Here is an 18,185-nt window from a genome sequence, read left to right as displayed (position 1 = left end):
GAAACTTTTAAATAGTCATGCTGTTTGTAGGCAATGCTGATTTTAAATTTCCTTTTTTCGTCTCTTGTCTTTGAAAATATTGCTGATGATTATAGGTTCATGGACTAGCCATGTTGTTCACTTAACCCTGAAGGAGGTACATTTCATACATCACTGAGGAATTTGCATTTTTTCATATTTTATTTTTCTAGGAAATGGCACTTTGGTACTTGATAGCAGTCCAACTACAAATGGTAAAGAATTTCATTTATATTTATTATCGTTTTTAGATTATTTTAGTGTAATTTTAAACATAATTTTGTTTCAGTACCATTGAATACAAGACTTCTTTCTTAGCTAAAGTAAATTATGTTTCCTTGTACTCTTTTGTTTGTATGTTAATGCATTGAAGACAAAATGACCCACTGATCTTGTAATATATCTATATAATACTACAATATATCCTTGGTTATAATCCCACTACGGGTCTAATCCCATCCCCTACTTTACATCTGATTTCACAAACAGGCATACTGTCTCCCCGGGTTTAGTCCCAGTATTGACTTTTGGTCTGGATGTAGGCCTCTCTATAATCAGTTCAGATGAGTTTTTACAAGAAATCCTTACCATTTTTTTTTTTCCTGAACCAAGGTTTCCTGGGCCACCCCCAAAGTAGGCCCAATTTTGTGATCTAGGTGGGTGAGATTATACCAAAGGATATACGGTATAAAAATGTATTAGATGGCAATATAATTAGGTATTATACACTTTTTTGTCATTATTATTAATAATTAGTCAATTTGATCTTTCAATTAAGCCAACTTTTAAAGCAAACACAATGTCAGAATGTGACTGTGGTTGAACTGATTTATGTTATGTGATATTAGAACATCACATTCATTAACTTAGTATTGCTTTGAAGGAAATGAGAGTCAGCATCAATAAACACAGACGGCAAAAATTGATTTTCAATTTTTTTTCTTTTTTTTCAGATAAATTATCAGAAGAAAACAAGTTGACGAAAATGAAAGTGTTCTACATTTCAGTGGGAGTCGTTTGTAGTTTCATCCTGCTGTTTGTGTTTTTTATTGCTTTTTTTGCTCTGCGATCTATCATGAAAAACCAGCATTATCCTACCATGAAGTAAGTTTGTTATAGCTTTAGCCTACTGTTTATAAAGTCTCTATGTACTAACAAACTACTTGTGAAAAAAAAATTGTGATGTTCCCAAATAGGGTAGTGATATGCCCAAATATGGTAGTGATATGCCCAAATATGGTTGTGATATTACATCATTATGTGTATATATGGGCACATTACATTTTTTGTCACATAAAGTTTGATAGTGTAGATAGAGCTTAATTAAGAAAAAAACTCTCTCTTAAAGGTACTACCACATTATTTCCTACTATGTGAAATGCATTGCTGAAAAGTCCAAGTATATTATGTTTTAGGAACGTAGATGTATAAAGTATTAAATGGTTTTACTTCTCGTACACAGCTCTTATTCAGCGTACACATCAAGCAGCGCAGGTGTTTTGCACAATTCCATCAACAGCGTTTACTCAAAACCAGTGACGAACGGCACCATACCGAATGGATCAGGTGACTACTTAATTATAGCACTTAACAAGTTGTTAGTGATTTCTTCACATTATTGCTGAATCATTTCAACTAGTTTAACACATTCAATGGCTTAGGGTGTGTTCACACATGCAACTTAAATTACATTATTCAATGGTTTAGAGTGTGTTTACACAATTTTAATTTACCTTAATTTATTTCCACATTATAATAACATGCATACAGGATAATAAATGCAATGAAGTATTCATGTGGGGGGAGGGGGGAGGGTCATATACTGTAAGTCATAAAGTATTCATGTGGGGGGAGGGGGGAGGGTCATATACTGTAAGTCATAAAGTTTGACCCACCCAAGATATACACATGTATACTTAAATTACATACAATGGTTTAGGGTGTGTTCACACATTAAACTAAATCAAAAAGGTTGAATCTTTGTTGGATGTCTAATAAAAAGCTACCTTTAATACATCTTTAGTGTGAATGTAAATTTAAAAATACATTTACATAAAAGGATGACGATCTATTGGTACAACATGAATGTAATTAACATGCAATTTTAACATTAATTGCTATTTGCTTGAATCTGATGATGCAGTCTTTGGGGCATTTAAGTCATAACTTAAACTAGGTCATTCATTAAGCCGATTTAATCATTTGTACAAATGAGCACATAGTTGTTAGATTGCACTCGGCTATTTCATAATGTTCAGTTTGAATTATGCCTAATTGGATTTTACACTCTCTGTGTTGAATCTGCTGGTAAATTTCAACACCTTTTCGCACAAAATATGTGTGTATTAATTATAATTGTCAAATTAATCTTTGCTATTCAACAATATAAGTTTAATTAATTGCAAATAAAAATCAATGTTTCATATTGTGATTAAATATCGTATACTCTGAATGTTGAAGAGGGATGAATCACAGAGGGATATAAACTCCTCTCTTCCTCTATAGTTTTTTGAAAGCCATACTCCAGTTGTCTTTCTTTCTTGAAACTCAGTATACAATAGAATTGGAAGTCCCCATTAAAGGGTCTTTCACACCTGTTCTGGCATGGTTCAGGTCCGGCGAATCAAACGTCAATGATTTATTTTCATGATGCTCTACACAGATATGCGGCAATCGATATGCGCGTAACCGCATGAAAACAAAACATTGACATTTGGTTTGCCAGCGCCAAACTGGAACCGTGCCGGTACAGGTTTAAAAGACCCTTAACGTGGGACACTGTTGGGTCTAAAAGGTGTCCCCTTAACATTGGTTGTAATATAATAGTCCTAATTATTGAATCAAAATAATTCTTATTTTGTACAGTGTGTGCTGGCAGTATACACAGCTACATGCCTGTACCCCAAGAAGCAATAGAAGACATCAAAAACCGGCTACGCCCCATAGCCGTTGAGTATTCGCAAATAACTGTAGGAACTCTACTATTGGAAGGAACATTTGGACGTGTGTTCCAAGGAATTTACCAAACCTGGAATGAGGACGAAGAGAAGATTGAGAAAGAGGTTTTTATTAAAACGGTAACAGGTGCGTTGAAGCATGAAAGCAATCTTTTTTTGATCTACTTACTATTGTTTCATAGATTGATGCTAAAATTATAATTATTTTATAATGTTACTTACCACATTATAATGTAATACTTCCCAAAATGCATCTGGGTATTAAAGCGTAATTTTGTAAACAAACCATTGTGATTTGCAGCAATACCTTTTCAGTACCCAATCCTCACTTTACGATATTAATTTCTTACATATGCTAAGATCAAGCATCAGAAGAGCAGAGGAATCTATTGGTTAAAGAAAGCTGTATGTTGAAAGGGTTAAGCCACAAGAATGTGTTACCAATTCTGTGTGTATGCCTACAGGATGAGACAAACCCTATGATAATGTTCTCATTCATGGGCCTAGGCAACCTCAAGCAGTTCCTAAGGAATGGTCGTATAGGTCCTGGTGATACGCATCAGGTAGGTGGATAGAGCTTATTTAAATCAAATCAATTATTATCTGCCTTCATCGTCTAGTGTCAATCTTGATGACAATCTTGATAAAAATCTTGATAAAAATCTTGATAACAAACTTGATAAAAATTTTGATGACAAACGTGATAAAAAAAACAGTCATTATGTCAATCTTGATACCAATAATGTCAATCTTGATAACATGATGTCAATCTTGATAACTATTATGATGTCAATCTTGATAACAATCAGGGTGTCAATCTTGATGATAATCTTGATAACAATCATGGTGTCAATCTTAATAAAAATCTTGGTGCCAATCTTGATAACAGTCTTGATAACAATCTTGATGAAAAATATGATCACTATTGCAATTGTCATCAATATTATTCTTGTTCTTCATTTCACCCAAATAAATGAAAATATTCACTTTATTTCAGGCAATATCAACGAGAGACTTAGTGTACTTAGCCATTCAACTCACACATGCATTCATGTATCTGGGTAAAAAGAAAGTCATACACAAAGACTTAGCAACAAGAAACTGTGTGTAAGTAATTTGTAATATGTTTAATTAAAAATTATCAAATGAAATTGACAATGATAAAATTCATACTAATTGTAATGTATAATTATTATAGATGTATTAAAAGACTACTATTGTAATTGTTTATCAAGTTAAGATCATAGAAATCAATGTATTTGCAACAGATAAGCCTAAAAATAATAAAAGCCTCCAAAGATAGGCTTGTAACTTTTTCATTTGTATTTTTTACCTAGATTGTTATTATTGTATTAACTGTTTTATGGTTGTTTTAAACAAGTTTGTTAGGTCATCAACCACGTACAAGCTTTTAGCTTTTTGTTAATGGACCTTTTCATCTTTTTATGTATTTTATTCTATATTTTAAATAGTATTTTTCTTCTCTCTTTGATGAATAAAATTAATGAAATGAAAAAAATAATAAATGAAAAGAATACAGTTTTAATGAATGATTTACAATTGCTTGTAATTCAACATTCTAGTGCTATGAAAGTTTTCCTTTTCTTTAATAAAAAACAAACATAAGATTAAATTTCTAAAGGAATCCGTCATTTGTACGTGCCTTCGCTTGACCAACGAGGAATTGTGGACAGTAAAACAAGCTAATGGTTTGACGTGATACGTCCCTTGGGCTTTGTTTACGAGAGTTATTAGCCGACGATCGAGCGCAATAAATTATTTTGTTCCAAAAGCAATGCTGTCCACGATTCAAGATTTAAAACATTTAATTTTCTATTTGCACATTAAACAAATGCAAATATCTTTACATTGCTAAATTGATTTGACTTGATAGTATTTGGAAATTATTAAAGTTAAGGGTAATTGAATTTTATTATTTCATTTAATTTTTATAAAACATAGGTAATGACATAATAACACAATGTGGAAATGCAAAGAAAAGAGCAGAAAGCATTATTTATGTCACCTATCCAAGAATTATTATTGATATTTCTAAAGGAATTAAAGTTGTGATATTTGTACATAATATACCTACATGCACCTGTCCTACATTAACACGTAATTACACAATAAAATATGATAAAAAAAATATGTTATAAAATATATTTTTATGAGTTTTCTACGTGTTGGTGCACATAATTTAACACATACTGTGATTAACCACGTGTTAAGTTACACTGCGTATTAGATTTAGTCTGTCACATATTAAACAACTTTTTCCGTCATATTAAGCGTTTAATAGCGCGGCTAAACTGCAAGTTTTTACGATAATGGACTTGGTGTTTTAGTTCATTTTTATAAAAGCTCTCATTATTATAATAAAGATCAGGTTTCATTTAAGAGTTTTCCGTTGGGATTTAGTTTCAAAATCTTTTTAAATACTCATATTTGATGTCTGACCGTAGGAGTAGCAGTTTCATTAATGTTTGAATTCTTTGAACATCTAAAGCTCTGTCTGCACTATCAAACTAGTTTGACAAAAAAATGTGATGTATCCAAATATGGTAGTGATATGCTTATGGTAATGACATTTTTTTTCAAATAATGTTTAATAGTGTAGACAGAGCTTAATAGTAGTAATGAATTTTTATTGTGCGAGTTTATTTTCTGTTCTTAAAACTTGGTCTACATACGCACACTGACATATAAGGCCACCTTTATGTATAATGTAAGCCCTTTGGCATGTCAAATATATTTTTTAAATAATAGTACCTTATTTTTATATTTCAGGATTGACGAACATTATAACTTAAAAGTAACAGACAATGCTCTAGCTAGAGACCTGTTCCCGGGGGACTACCATTGTCTTGGAGACAACGAGAACAGGCCTGTCAAGTGGATGGCAATTGAGAGTATTATTCATAGGAGTTTCACCCCTGCAAGTGATGTTGTAGGTCATTTTGATATTTTCATTAGGACATGTCTTAAGCTCTGTGTACACTATCAAACTAGTGAGATGTGCCCAATTGGCAGTAGAATTATTTTAACATGATCTCTAAAGCTCTGTCTCCACACTATCAAACTAGTTTCACAAAAAATGTGTGATGTGCCCAAATATGATAGTAATATGCCCAAATATGATAGTGATATGACATCATCATGTCCATATATGGGCATAAAAGCTTTTAAACCATAAATGATAAGGTTTTAATGGAAATAGTGAAAGTATAATATTTCAGAAGAAAACCATTTCAAATTGCATATTTTGTTCAACTGACCAATTAAACATTCCTCTATTTATACTAACTTGAGGAAAAAGAAATACATTATTATAAGGACTTTTAAAATAATGGTGAATAAAGATTTTTAAGTACTTTCCAAATGTTATTCAGAGTGTAATAATGTAGGGTTGCTTATTACATGGTCTAAGTAGTGTACCTAATCCAAACAGAGTCATATCACCACAATTTACTGTACAACAGTTGTCATACAACACTCTGTTTGTTGCTATTATAGCCTGACATTACATCAGTTTATGTCAGTTAATTACGAGAATGATAAAGTATCGATTTTGAATCGCCCAACTAAATTTATTTTAAATGTCAACACAAGCAATATTTGTTAAGTGAACATTTGTGAATAAAATATCAAGCTCTAATATGTCGTAGTGTAGTGAGAAATTTGCATTCATATACTGTACCATATATATCTAAATTACTGATAAAGGGCTAGTGTTGCCCAAAAGCTCTGACAATTTTCAAGCTGTTTTATTTTATCGTTTTGATTTAGGTTTTTACTTATTTTCTTTTGTATCGCCATTGAGATCCAGCCACTCAATCATTGTCATTATTTTCAGTAATTTGCCTTTGGATTTAAATATAGTAATGATAGTCTCAATGTTGATACCCTTCCAAATTCAGTTAAGTTGTTTAAAACGTATCTGAAAATTGCATTGTAAAACATAATGGTATGGTAATCTACGATGGTGTACATCCAACTTTTAAAATGGCTAAATACTATGTAAAATGTGTGTTTTATCACTAATTTATTTTTTGGTAAATGAAATGAAAAAGATTTATTATGTATTACAGTAGAATCCCCATAAATTATACACTTCGATAAGGGTTTCCGTTTACACGGGAAGTACCGGTATGGTGTACCCTAAATAGAGGTGGCAGATGAAGGGGATTCTGCTGTAATTTTGTTTCTTTTCAATTTCAATTTTTTCGTTTCTGTCGTATTTATATGGTGTTGATTTTTTTTTTGTAATACAGTATCACGAACTTGTGTAAAAACAATCAATATTGATTGAACGAGTTGTACTGCACATCAGTCTCGTGTCTAAATAAAGTTTATATATATATATTTAATCAATAATAAAAAATCAATATTATATTAGTATTATGAATTATAAATATATATTGATATATGAATTTTGATATTAATTCGGTTTTATTTTTAATTCTGAGATGTCCATCCACCCTTTTCATTTTGGTATCCATTAAATCATGAATTGTATTATTATTACCAATGTTCTTTATTTTTCTTTCTAGTGGTCATTTGGTGTTACCCTTTGGGAGCTGATGACACTCGGTCAAACGCCGTATATTGAAGTTGACCCGTTTGAAATGACCGCATTCCTAAAGGCCGGCTACCGTATGCCGCAACCGCCAAATTGCCCGGATGAACTGTAAGTTGAATATGATGTTATAGTTTTTATAGCAATTTGTGTTTAAAATTCTGAAATGTATTAATTCTTTTATAAGGTTAAAACTTGTTAGTTTTATCTGTGTCTATTTTAATTGCTATTTATATATTTGTTCACTCATAAGCCAGAATTGGCTGATCTTGTAAACAAGACTGTGATTAAATAAATAAAATAAAATAAATATGTTTTTGCAGGTTTTCTTTAATGGCATACTGCTGGGCTCTGCTTCCTCAAGACAGGCCTAAGTTCACACAACTCTGTTCAGCTTTGACAGACTTCCATCGGGCATTAGGTCTGTTCATATGATCTGGAAAGTCGTGAACAATTTGGTCGAGTGATTAGGCCTAGCATGATGATCAAACTGGCTAGGCCTACAGAGGACTACAGAAGGTAGCGGATATCAAGTATCGTAGGCTTATATTTAAAGCCATTGAACATCATAAAGCTCTGTCTACACTATCAAACTTTATGTGACAATAAAAGTGATGTGCCCATATACGGACATGATGATATCACTACCATATTTGGGCATATCACTACCATATTTGGGTACATCACACTTTTTTTTGTCAAACTAGTTTGATAGTGTAGACAGGGATTAAGAGTGCAGAAAGAAAATAAAGTATGTGTGCAACGCAACGATACATGATGAACTAAGAATTTGATCATGGCAGTTGGTTGTTTACAATGTTTTAGATAACTATGGAAACACCAATGTAACCATTACTATGAATATTTACTTTATGATAAATAAAGAAATACATAATAAATATTTAAATAATTAATGCTCATTGGTTAAATACTTACAAATTATAAAATGTTCTCACAAAAGGATCAAGTAACTGTTGCTGTAAAGCTCTGTCCACACTATCAAACTTGTTTGACAAAGAAAGTGTGATGTGCTCAAATATGGTAGTGATATCATCATGTCCATATATGGGCTCATCACATTTTTTTTGTCACATAAAGTTTGATAGTGTAGACAGAGCTTAAGGGGTGCTTAAGTATTAAGTACATGTATAAACAAAGTGGTTGACAGCAGTAATGTCTACATTCTATATAAATTATATTCTTGCAAATATTAAAAAAGAAAAATACATGTATATATTATATTGCCATGTTATAACTATTTAAAAAATGTACAAACATAACAGTAATACATTAAAGATTTAATTAAAATATAACAAAATTACCTTTTATTTTATTAACATATTATTACAAAATTAAACTTATTTTCAACAATGTGTTTGGTCTATTTTTATGCCTACCGCCCTCTATGTCGGAAAAAGTTTTAAACTGGAGAATATCCTCCTATTTTCGTATATCCTCCTATTTTCGTATAAAAACAATATTTGCCACTATTTTTTGTGGATAAAATAGATAGTTCTATCACATTGATTAAATTATCTGTTTACTGCCCTCTATTTAGGTCTAAGTTTGTTATTGGAGTAAACTTTTTTACGAATCGTTAAAGAGAGGTTGCTATGACAACCCATACTATACGTGTACATAAAATCGACACAGTTGCAATAGTAAGTTATCATTGTATATATACATATTGCAAATGTTTTATTCAGCTTGTATATAGTGTGTAGATACATATTACATGTAATTACCTATTCTATTTATAAAGAACATTTAGTTCTTTTGTGTTGTAGTATGTTTTATATTGTTGTATACATGCATTTGATTTAATATTCGTTGAATTAGCATTCCCGTTTTCATTAATATTACTGTTGAAAATGCTGTAATTTGGTGCTCATACCACAGTGAATTTAATTTCTTAAAAAAAAAACCCCTTCAATTTCAAATTATATTGTAGTAAAGCTTGGTTCTCGCTTGATGAAACGCGAGGACGTAGACGCAACGCGAGTTGACCAATGAGCGGTGGAATAATCTATCGGGTGTGGTGATTGGTCAAATCACTTGAGTTGCTTACGCTGAAAACATTGTGTTGCGTCAAAGTGGGAATCGGTCTTTAAGCTTGGTTGTCACTTGGACGCAACGCAAGTGAATTGACCAATTTCAAGCGGTAGTTCGGATGATCCTCTACGCGTCTTGATTGGTCAAATTACGTGGCGAGCTTACGTCATTGCGTTGGAACCAAGATATTTAGATTAAAATATGTCATTTGTCTTAATTAATTATATTTAGATCACTTTGTTTCGTTCTCTAACCACACTTTGCAACGGGTTCGCATTTTATATAATGTACATTCCCTTGTGTTAACTCATAGCTGCATAAACATTTTCCAATCAGAAAAGAAAAGTGTAATTAATTGTTTAAAAAAAGTGTTATGGATGGAAATATACCGGTAATAAAACAAAAGAAGAAGTTGTAAATTGTGTTTACAGCGTTTTAGTATAGTATTACACGTTTTACCAAATTAGGACCTTTTACCAGATAAGATAAACAAGAACTCTAATTTCAGGAAAAGTCATTTTAATTTTAAAATATTTCTTTAAAAAAAAAACGCCGCTCATCTCACGATAACTACTGTCTACATGCATCTCAATTCTTATGTTTTCATAGACTGTATTTTCCCATAGTTGCTTTGGGGTGTGCGCATGCCCAGTCCTAGTTTCCAAATACCCATTTTTTTCATCCGTAGTAAACTATAAGCTAGTAACTGTTATAATGCGCTTCCGTTCTCTTAAATATAACGGCCTAAAGGAGCGGCGCGAAAAAACATGATAATTATATTCTACGATACAAAATTTAATTACAAATTGTAAATAAATATAAATAAATCAGATGTTTTGAAATGAAAACCTTGTACGCGATTAAAATAATTCCATGTTAATTATGTTTATAACTAAACATTAGGCCTATATTCCCGTTATGAGTTAGGGCTGTCATAAAACTGTTACAATCTAAAGCTCTGTCTACACTATCAAACTTTATGTGACAAAAAAGTGCGATGTGTCCATATATGGTCATGATGTCATATCACTACCATATTTGGGCACATTACACTAGTTTGATAGTGTAGACAGAGCTTTATTTAATGAGATTCCCTTTACGAGTAGATTATTAAGTGTTGTACACAATTGGAAGTATGAATTGTTGGGTCTTTGTCACCAAGACACTGTGCTTTACCACCATCCGTGAATGCATTGTTATTAGTACAATATCCGTATAATCAATGCGGGATCTCAGCTGCTGTTTGTAAGGGTTCCTTTTGCTTTCGTGAATTCGGGCGTAAGGTAACGGTATACGGTGGGTTTGTGCCACTCCAGTACGCGTGCGCGTGCATGATGACAGACCCGTCAAACATCTGTCGACAACACAGGACGTCATATAACATAGCTACAGTGTGTTTTATAGTGGAAACAAGTCGAGAATTATTTAGGACACATTTTCTATAATCGTAGCAAAAGAAGTCACTATTTTGTTGACACAATTTTGTGGAATAGTCGGTACTCGATTTTTAAGGTGAGTTCAGATTAAGTGTATGATGCTTTAGTAGGAATAATGATTGTACCGATGGTTTCTGATTGATATACTTTACTATAGGCCCTACTTTGCTTATTTTAAACATTTTGTACGGAAGACTCATTAGATTTTAGGTCGCGAAATTAGCTACGTATTTTAAACGATCATAATGGATATTATTTAATTGTTTTTTCAATTTTTAAATCATTAATTTCATAAGGTGATTATTATAAGGTATTATTGTATGCCTGTTGACCATCCGTAATACAGGTAGTTAGTATTTCGTATATACTATAGAGAAATTTATCTTTTTGATTTGTCCATTTAAGAAGAATAGTAAATGCGTACGTTTTTTCATTTCCATGCTGCGATGTACTTGGACATGAATTCTCAATATCTTAAAGTTTATTTCCAAATCAAGTTGTTATTTTAACAAAATCTTACATATCGATTTAGAACCACAATTGTCAATTATCAATTGATTGACAGCTTAATTTACTAGAATTACGTAATCATGTACTTGATAAAAAGCAATCGCAATACGTAATTACGAAGGCCAATTGTTTAATAAGGGGATCATCGAATTATCTTGTCTTTTATGCGTGACAATCAAACTCATAGATAGCATACAAGAGTGAGTGACAGAGGAATTCGGATTGGTCCACTCCAGACACGTGATTTAGTATAGACTTACTATTTAGTAGACCCTGTTGTAAGTCTAGGCTACGATTTATATAAAAGAACAGAAGTGATACAGTAACAAATGTATCGTTACAACAAAAAAGACGATTATTCGCCGAGGCCAACAGAATCTAAACCCAATTGTTAGGAGATTTTTATTGGATAATTGCTGTAAGAAAATAACCGAGTTCTTGTTAATGATTAAACCTTTCTAATAATTATTGGTTATATTGTGAATTGTGTAAATTTAATTAGAACGTCATCTTATCGCCGCAATTGATTGTCAACATTATCGACTGTTAAATTGATGCTTCTTTTTTCTTTTAGAAAGCAGCTTAATTCAAGAATTTCCACCAAAGGATATACGCCTATGATCCAACAATCAAGTGTTCTACTATACAATACATTATTTGAGTTCCGACGTAACACCTATGTGATCATCCAGTCTGAAAACATTTGCAATTTGTTGTCGTATCGTCGTGATGGGATCGACAGTAAGAACATTCGGAAGGCCCGCTCTCAACCACAAGTGTTTCTTCAGAGGATATATGTTCGTTAGTGTTGTTTTTCTTCTAACTTTGATCTTCACTTCGCTGTTATGCGTCTTTACCATTTTGGATATTGATGGGACGAGAGAAATAAGTACAACAGATTCTACCGTTGATCAGATTCACCATTCAATTCATCAGGATAGATCAGAGGATATAGTAAATATAGCAACAACATCAAATGTACACGGCGGCTCAAAAGGAATTGAATTACAGCACAAACAGAATGATTTGAAAGATGTGGAAATTAAAAATCTCAAAATGGAGATTCCTTATGACGAAAGACTTTTAACGGTATTTAATCGTTTAAAATCTGAACAAATATCACCAAAAGGGAAGATAAAAGATGGGGGAGGATTACATGTAGCCACGGGGTACGGATTTGCCACGGGGTACGGATTTGCCACTTCAGGGAATGCTTTATTGAATAGGCTGCCAAAAGTGGGCATACCGATTGAGCAACCAACATCCATTAAAGAAGACTCACATTTAGTAACATACTTAAGGAGATTAAGAACAAATAAAGCAAAAACACAGAGGAACTTTATTGAAGATGGTATATTTTGGGGTAAGGACGCTGAAGATCTTGTTCCAGACGGACTGAAGAGTGACGAGTGGTCCGAGAAAGCCAGATCTAGTTTAATTAAGAATGTCACTAGCGGGTGCGGTAGAATGCAGAACAGACTCGTCATCACTGACGTCGGCATGACGATGTGCGCGCGTTACCGAATTAACAAAGACCAGATTCAAGGAGAGGTGTTTTCATATTATTTAAGTAGAGTACTAGGAATAAAGAACGTGCCACCATTGGTTTTAAGCACCGTTGATTACCGCAGTAAAGAATGGCAATCAGTTCGTACTCAGATACAAGAAGCTGAGTGGAAGGATGGGAAACTTGTCGTTCTGAGCCAGTGGGTATCCGACATGGTACTATCATACATCCCCTTAGAATTTCGTGATGAACGAAAACAGTTATACCCGAGTAACATCGTTAACCGAACACAAGCTGAGATTTCAGAGTTAGTCCAATGGTCGGATATGGTGATCTTCGACTATTTAACCGCTAATTTGGATCGCCTTACGAATAACATGTTCAATAAACAATGGAATAAAAACATAATGAACAGCCCTGTCCACAATCTTGGTAAATTACGATCCGGGTTACTCATTTTCTACGATAACGAGTCTGGATTACTTCATAGCTATCGTCTGCTCGACAAATTCAATAAATTTCAGACGGAAATTCTGCATTCACTTTGTATTTTTCGCGCGCAAACTGTTAAAGTTATAGAAATGTTATATCATAATGGTAATATTTCTGATATAATTTCAGAAGAGTATAAGAGAAACGAACCATTATATGCTAAGCTTGTTGGCTTACCAGAAAGAAACATTGATATACTGAATGGAAGGATCGCCGATGTCTTCAGTCAAATCCAATCTTGTAGAAATATGATTAACTCATCATAAATGATCTTATTATTTAACAGTAACAAGTGATTATTGTTGACATATTTATTAAAACAACAAATTAATTACAATGTATATTTATAAAATGAAACTAGTGCAATAAATATGTAATAAGACTGTATGACGATTATTTTGACAAATAAAATACTGAATAACTAGGAAATGCGTTGGTTTTTACTTGTATAGTAACACAAATATCGCACTTTTTGTATACTCACAGCCATACTACGATCATGGCGATGAAAAAAAAGATCTTCATGCTATTATGCCATCATTTATGCTATGAAATTATATTTATAAACGATGAGTAAATAAATGTGAATTGAATTAAATTTACCTTTTTTTTTCATCATCATCTTGTTCATTTCCCGAACTAACATGAATATAATTTGAATAAAACCTTGATCTGATGGTCTATCAATTATGTATTTTCAACAAAAAACAATAGATGCATATGCACTGTGATATTAAAGATTATAGACGGCGATTCGGCTTAATATACGTAAATTTTGTCACACACGGCGTGTCATACCTATATAGTACTTGAGCTTTAAAAAAAATAATCAAAACGCCCGTATATACTAGTTATTCGGACATTTAACTTTTAATAAGATAAACAACATTATACAAATAATATACAGATACTGTAGTGTAAATTAAAGGTTATAACCAATCTTCATTGTATCTGGATGTTTATATCAGATTAAATCAATGCATGTTGTATAATCACTACACCACAAAGTAGAAACAGCAAATGGCTGGAATAGTATTAATAAGTTAGGTTAAAGTAGTCCAATGTCTGACATGTCCCTTATTCACTGAAGCAGAACGAACTTACTTCACAATTTCTGCAAAGTACGGAGTTTAAGCTGCTAACCGCTGATGATACTAATATAACTTAGCAATCAATATTGAGTGTCTTCAACTCCACTATTCTTTTGTTAACCAATGTTAAAGCTTCAGTTGTAGAATAGTTGTATTTTACTATACATTTCTAATTTATTTTTCTTTATAAATTTCAAGTGGCACCTTCAGCCTCTTCTATTCGTTTTCTTCTCCACATCTGCAGCCTGTCAATCCAACGATCCATCTTCTCCTTTGGTGAGGCTCTCAACTGAAATAAATTTAATATTTCCATATTAGAAAATTTACACCAAAAAAAACTAATGTATTTGAGCATGATTTGTATCATTATTTGTTATGGACTTTGCAGCATTATGGACCACAAGGCCTGAAGAGGTTAGGTTAGGCAAGGACTGGCATGTATGATGAATGAGAAGTCAGTCTGTGCTATCTTGTTTGTAAGATGCCACAGCCTTGTCCTTCAGATAGGAAGTGAAGCAGTTATCATACAACAGGGCCGTAGCCACCAGTATGGTTGGTAAGGTTTCAACCTGATCACTTTTTCAGAGGTCTTTGACAACCCAGTAACTTGAACACAGATTGTTCCCTTTTTATTCTCGTGGCTACATCAGTGCACAAATACAGTATGCATAGAGTTTGCTACACTAATACCATTGTTTTTTTGTTAAAGTCTTAGCAATATAATAATTGTAAAAGTAAAGTTATCTTACACTTTCACATGTTAATTTCCAATTAGGCCTGTAGAGAATAGCAGCAATATTAGGATGCTGTAATATCTGATGTGTCGATCCGTTCATAGCTGACCCGCCGAAGATTGCGGAGTCATGGCTTTGATCAATTGATATATGTTTATTGGTCGAAGAACTTGTCTGAAAAATTAACAACAATTATTATTATTAGTAAACTGTTATTTTCTTAAGCTCTGTCTACACTATCAAACTAGTTTGACGAAAAAGTGTGATGTGCCCAAATATGGTAGTGATATGACATCATCATGTCCATATCATGTCTTATAGTCACATAGTATAACACAGCGTTTAAAAAAAAACTGTTGAAAACCAAAATAAAGAGTTTTCTTGAACCTTTGGTGCATTGAGATCCCAACGAGATGATTTGAAAGCTGCTTGTCGGAAACTGTCCTTATCTAGTCGTTTTAGTTCCTTCTTCATGTCAGGATCATCTTCATCTATTTCTCTGTGTGTGCTGGAAGTACCTTCTGTAGGAACTAAAAAATAAAGGAATTATTGAGCACTGGCCTGGCTCCTCTATTTCAACCCTGTATCAATCACTGTAATTAAATGCATTACCTGCAGCAGACCCTGATGCATTCTCAAGCGCCTTTTGCATCTTGGACTTCAACACATCTGATGGTGCCTGCAGAGGAAATAAATATATATAAATAAATATAATTGTCATTATCTATCAACTTGATAGGATTAAACTATTCTGCAGATGTTTGTTAAAAAAAGGAATGTTAGGTTAGAATGGTATTATATTATGGAAGTTGGTCTAGTTACTTTAATATATCTGGGAATTTAAACAAGATTTATACAAATTATTACATGAACAAAAAAACAAACAATAACAAACAATTTAACTTTATTTCAATAATTTTAAACACATTCTGAATAACACTTTCTACTGAAACTGAAAATCGGCATTTTTTTTCCAAAGAGTATTTTGTTTGTAGAATGGTTACAAGTATATTATAAACTTTATTTATTCACGAGACTGATGTATACAGCACAACTCGTTCAATCATCATTGATTGTTTGATTGTTTTTACACAAGTTTGTGTGAAGAATGAAGCAAAGTTGACAGTTCACACAGGATCTGCAGTTGTCAAAGCTAAGAAGCTATGCTTACCGGATCAGAGCTAGATTTTTCGTCCTTAGCGTGCTTACCCTTCACTTTATCTCTCTCTGACGGAGAGCATTTCCTTGACGAATGATGGGAACGGCTGCTAGAACGGCTCCGCCGTCGCCGTTCCCGATGAAGACTACGTGAATGACTTCTTGACCGCCTCCTAGAATGAGATCTACAAAATAAAAGTAACTTTTATTTTATGTCTTTAGGCGCATGTGGTCAAGGATTACCAAAAGTAAATTAATCACTGTCCTTAGATAGGCGGCAATCACTGATACGGGAGATATTTTGTGAACCAGTACACCAGAGTAACCCCTAATTCATCTCAAATGATGAACTGGGTTCTTTAAGGTGCACACGGGTTACAACTGTGTACACTGGACCAATGGTTTATAGTACTTATCCGAGAAGACTTATTTCTCCACCAGAACTAGGAGCAAGTCGCCCTCAAACCACACAATGCTGATATCAAACCCACCTTCTACTTCTGCTATTTGAACGTGATCTTCTGTGTCTTCGTCTTTCCTCCCGGGATCTACTTCGAGACCTACGCCTAGATGGGGAGTGTGAACGTGACCTGCGTCTAGATGAGCGGCTGTACCGGTGAGATGAATCACTACTCGATGAAGATGATCTTTTGTGTGATTTTCTGGATTTCTGTCGTGATTTTCGATCATCACTACTTCTGCTACGTGATCGTGAACGACGCCTGGACTTCTTTTTATGGTTTCCCATGATTTATTTTTATGAAAATCTAGAAGTAAACAAAAACATACTGTATTAAATATTATTTTATTCTGTTCTAGGAATAATAGTAATATATGAAATATTTTATTATTATTAGACCCTCCCCTCACCCCTAACCAACGTAATTAGTGAGAAATTATTATTATTATTATGCAAACATAAATAACTGGTTTCCGTAGGCCCTCTTCAAATAGCCTAAACATAGTACCGGACCTAGCCTAGCCGGCGCTAATGCAGTTTCGCCGCCTAGCCTACTAGTGAGGGATGATGATTTCAGGGAAAAACAGCGGACAAACCACTTAAACTAGGCCTAGCCTACTAGGCCTAGTATAGACTAGCCTAGGTGTCCAGCAGCCTAGGAATCTAGCTGACATTTTCAGTACTAATACATAATGTTAAACTAGCTACATTTTATTTTAACACCTTTACTAAGTAACTAATTATTATAACATAGGATCGATCCATAACATATGTTATGTAACTAATTAACCAACAATTTAAAAGATAAAATCACATTGACATCACTTTTCACCACACCAGCGGCTAAAAACATATCGGAAGAAGCCGGCCATTAACTGGCTGTTATTAATTTTATCCTTCAAATCGAAAGAGGGCGCAACATAGAAAAGTTAGATCATCAACAACGTAACAGGCTGCTGCTGCATGTGTTTGGCTGCAGCACAGGTGGCACAGGTGTGCCGGGTGGAAGCAGGCGTTCACACGTCCACATGGATGGCTGTGTACTTACCGCCAAAGAATATACCATCTCACATCATGGAAGAAAAAGGTTTATGATTTAATAATATTTATGGAACAAGAATGAAAGTGCAGTATGTAGTAAGGCCGTATGTAGTGTTTGCAGAAAACAGGAAGGTAGGCCTACTATTTTAA

At 33.3% G+C, this 18,185-nt stretch overlaps 4 protein-coding genes across 7 annotated transcripts in view; 2 read left to right on the top strand and 2 right to left on the bottom strand.

Moving 5' to 3' along the window:
- The window catches only part of LOC140048726 (tyrosine-protein kinase RYK-like), a 48,426-nt gene extending 38,382 nt beyond the window's left edge, over positions 1-10,044 (top strand). Inside the window, exons 5-13 of the mRNA XM_072093499.1 lie at positions 192-233; positions 972-1,122; positions 1,481-1,584; positions 2,884-3,102; positions 3,336-3,538; positions 3,973-4,082; positions 5,766-5,925; positions 7,529-7,665; positions 7,878-10,044. Of these exons, the coding sequence (XP_071949600.1) occupies positions 192-233; positions 972-1,122; positions 1,481-1,584; positions 2,884-3,102; positions 3,336-3,538; positions 3,973-4,082; positions 5,766-5,925; positions 7,529-7,665; positions 7,878-7,989 (1,238 nt within the window). The 3' untranslated portion in view covers positions 7,990-10,044. The remainder of the gene's footprint in view (positions 1-191; positions 234-971; positions 1,123-1,480; positions 1,585-2,883; positions 3,103-3,335; positions 3,539-3,972; positions 4,083-5,765; positions 5,926-7,528; positions 7,666-7,877) is intronic.
- The window catches only part of LOC140049547 (S-formylglutathione hydrolase-like), a 126,865-nt gene that overhangs the window by 91,772 nt on the left and 16,908 nt on the right, over positions 1-18,185 (bottom strand). The window lies entirely within an intron of this gene.
- LOC140048984 (four-jointed box protein 1-like) lies at positions 12,282-13,817 on the top strand. Its single transcript, XM_072093790.1, has one exon. It carries the CDS (start codon positions 12,282-12,284, stop codon positions 13,815-13,817), a length of 1,536 nt encoding a protein of 511 aa, XP_071949891.1.
- LOC140049548 (uncharacterized) lies at positions 13,877-17,904 on the bottom strand. 4 transcript variants are annotated; one of them, XM_072094448.1, is made up of 7 exons: positions 17,809-17,904; positions 17,026-17,301; positions 16,548-16,719; positions 15,989-16,055; positions 15,764-15,906; positions 15,392-15,550; positions 13,877-14,931 (listed from the first exon to the last, which is right to left on the bottom strand). In XM_072094448.1, exons 2-7 carry the CDS (start codon positions 17,280-17,282, stop codon positions 14,836-14,838), a joined length of 894 nt encoding a protein of 297 aa, XP_071950549.1. In that variant the 5' UTR covers positions 17,283-17,301; positions 17,809-17,904; the 3' UTR covers positions 13,877-14,835. The 4 variants fall into 4 exon arrangements, with proteins under 4 accessions (XP_071950549.1, XP_071950550.1, XP_071950551.1 ...); XM_072094449.1 differs by having other exon boundaries at positions 17,789-17,880; XM_072094450.1 differs by having other exon boundaries at positions 17,820-17,863.

This window comes from Antedon mediterranea, chromosome 5, assembly GCF_964355755.1.
Source record: "Antedon mediterranea chromosome 5, ecAntMedi1.1, whole genome shotgun sequence".
Taxonomy (NCBI): Eukaryota; Metazoa; Echinodermata; class Crinoidea; order Comatulida; family Antedonidae; genus Antedon; species Antedon mediterranea.
Note: the sequence above shows the minus strand (reverse complement) of the source record. Positions and strands in the feature narration are given on the sequence as shown.

What these genes read in the sequence shown, in the direction of transcription:
- LOC140049548 (XM_072094448.1), bottom strand. Translation starts at nt 17,282, where the DNA reads ATGGGAAACCATAAAAAGAAGTCCAGGCGTCGTTCACGATCACGTAGC. An exon ending in AAAAATCTAGCTCTGATCCG is followed by an intron (nt 16,056 to 16,547) that starts GTAAGCATAGCT and finishes TTTCCTCTGCAG; the next exon opens with GCACCATCAGATGTGTTGAA. An exon ending in GGGATCTCAATGCACCAAAG is followed by an intron (nt 15,551 to 15,763) that starts GTTCAAGAAAAC and finishes TTAATTTTTCAG; the next exon opens with ACAAGTTCTTCGACCAATAA.
- LOC140048984 (XM_072093790.1), top strand. Translation starts at nt 12,282, where the DNA reads ATGGGATCGACAGTAAGAACATTCGGAAGGCCCGCTCTCAACCACAAG.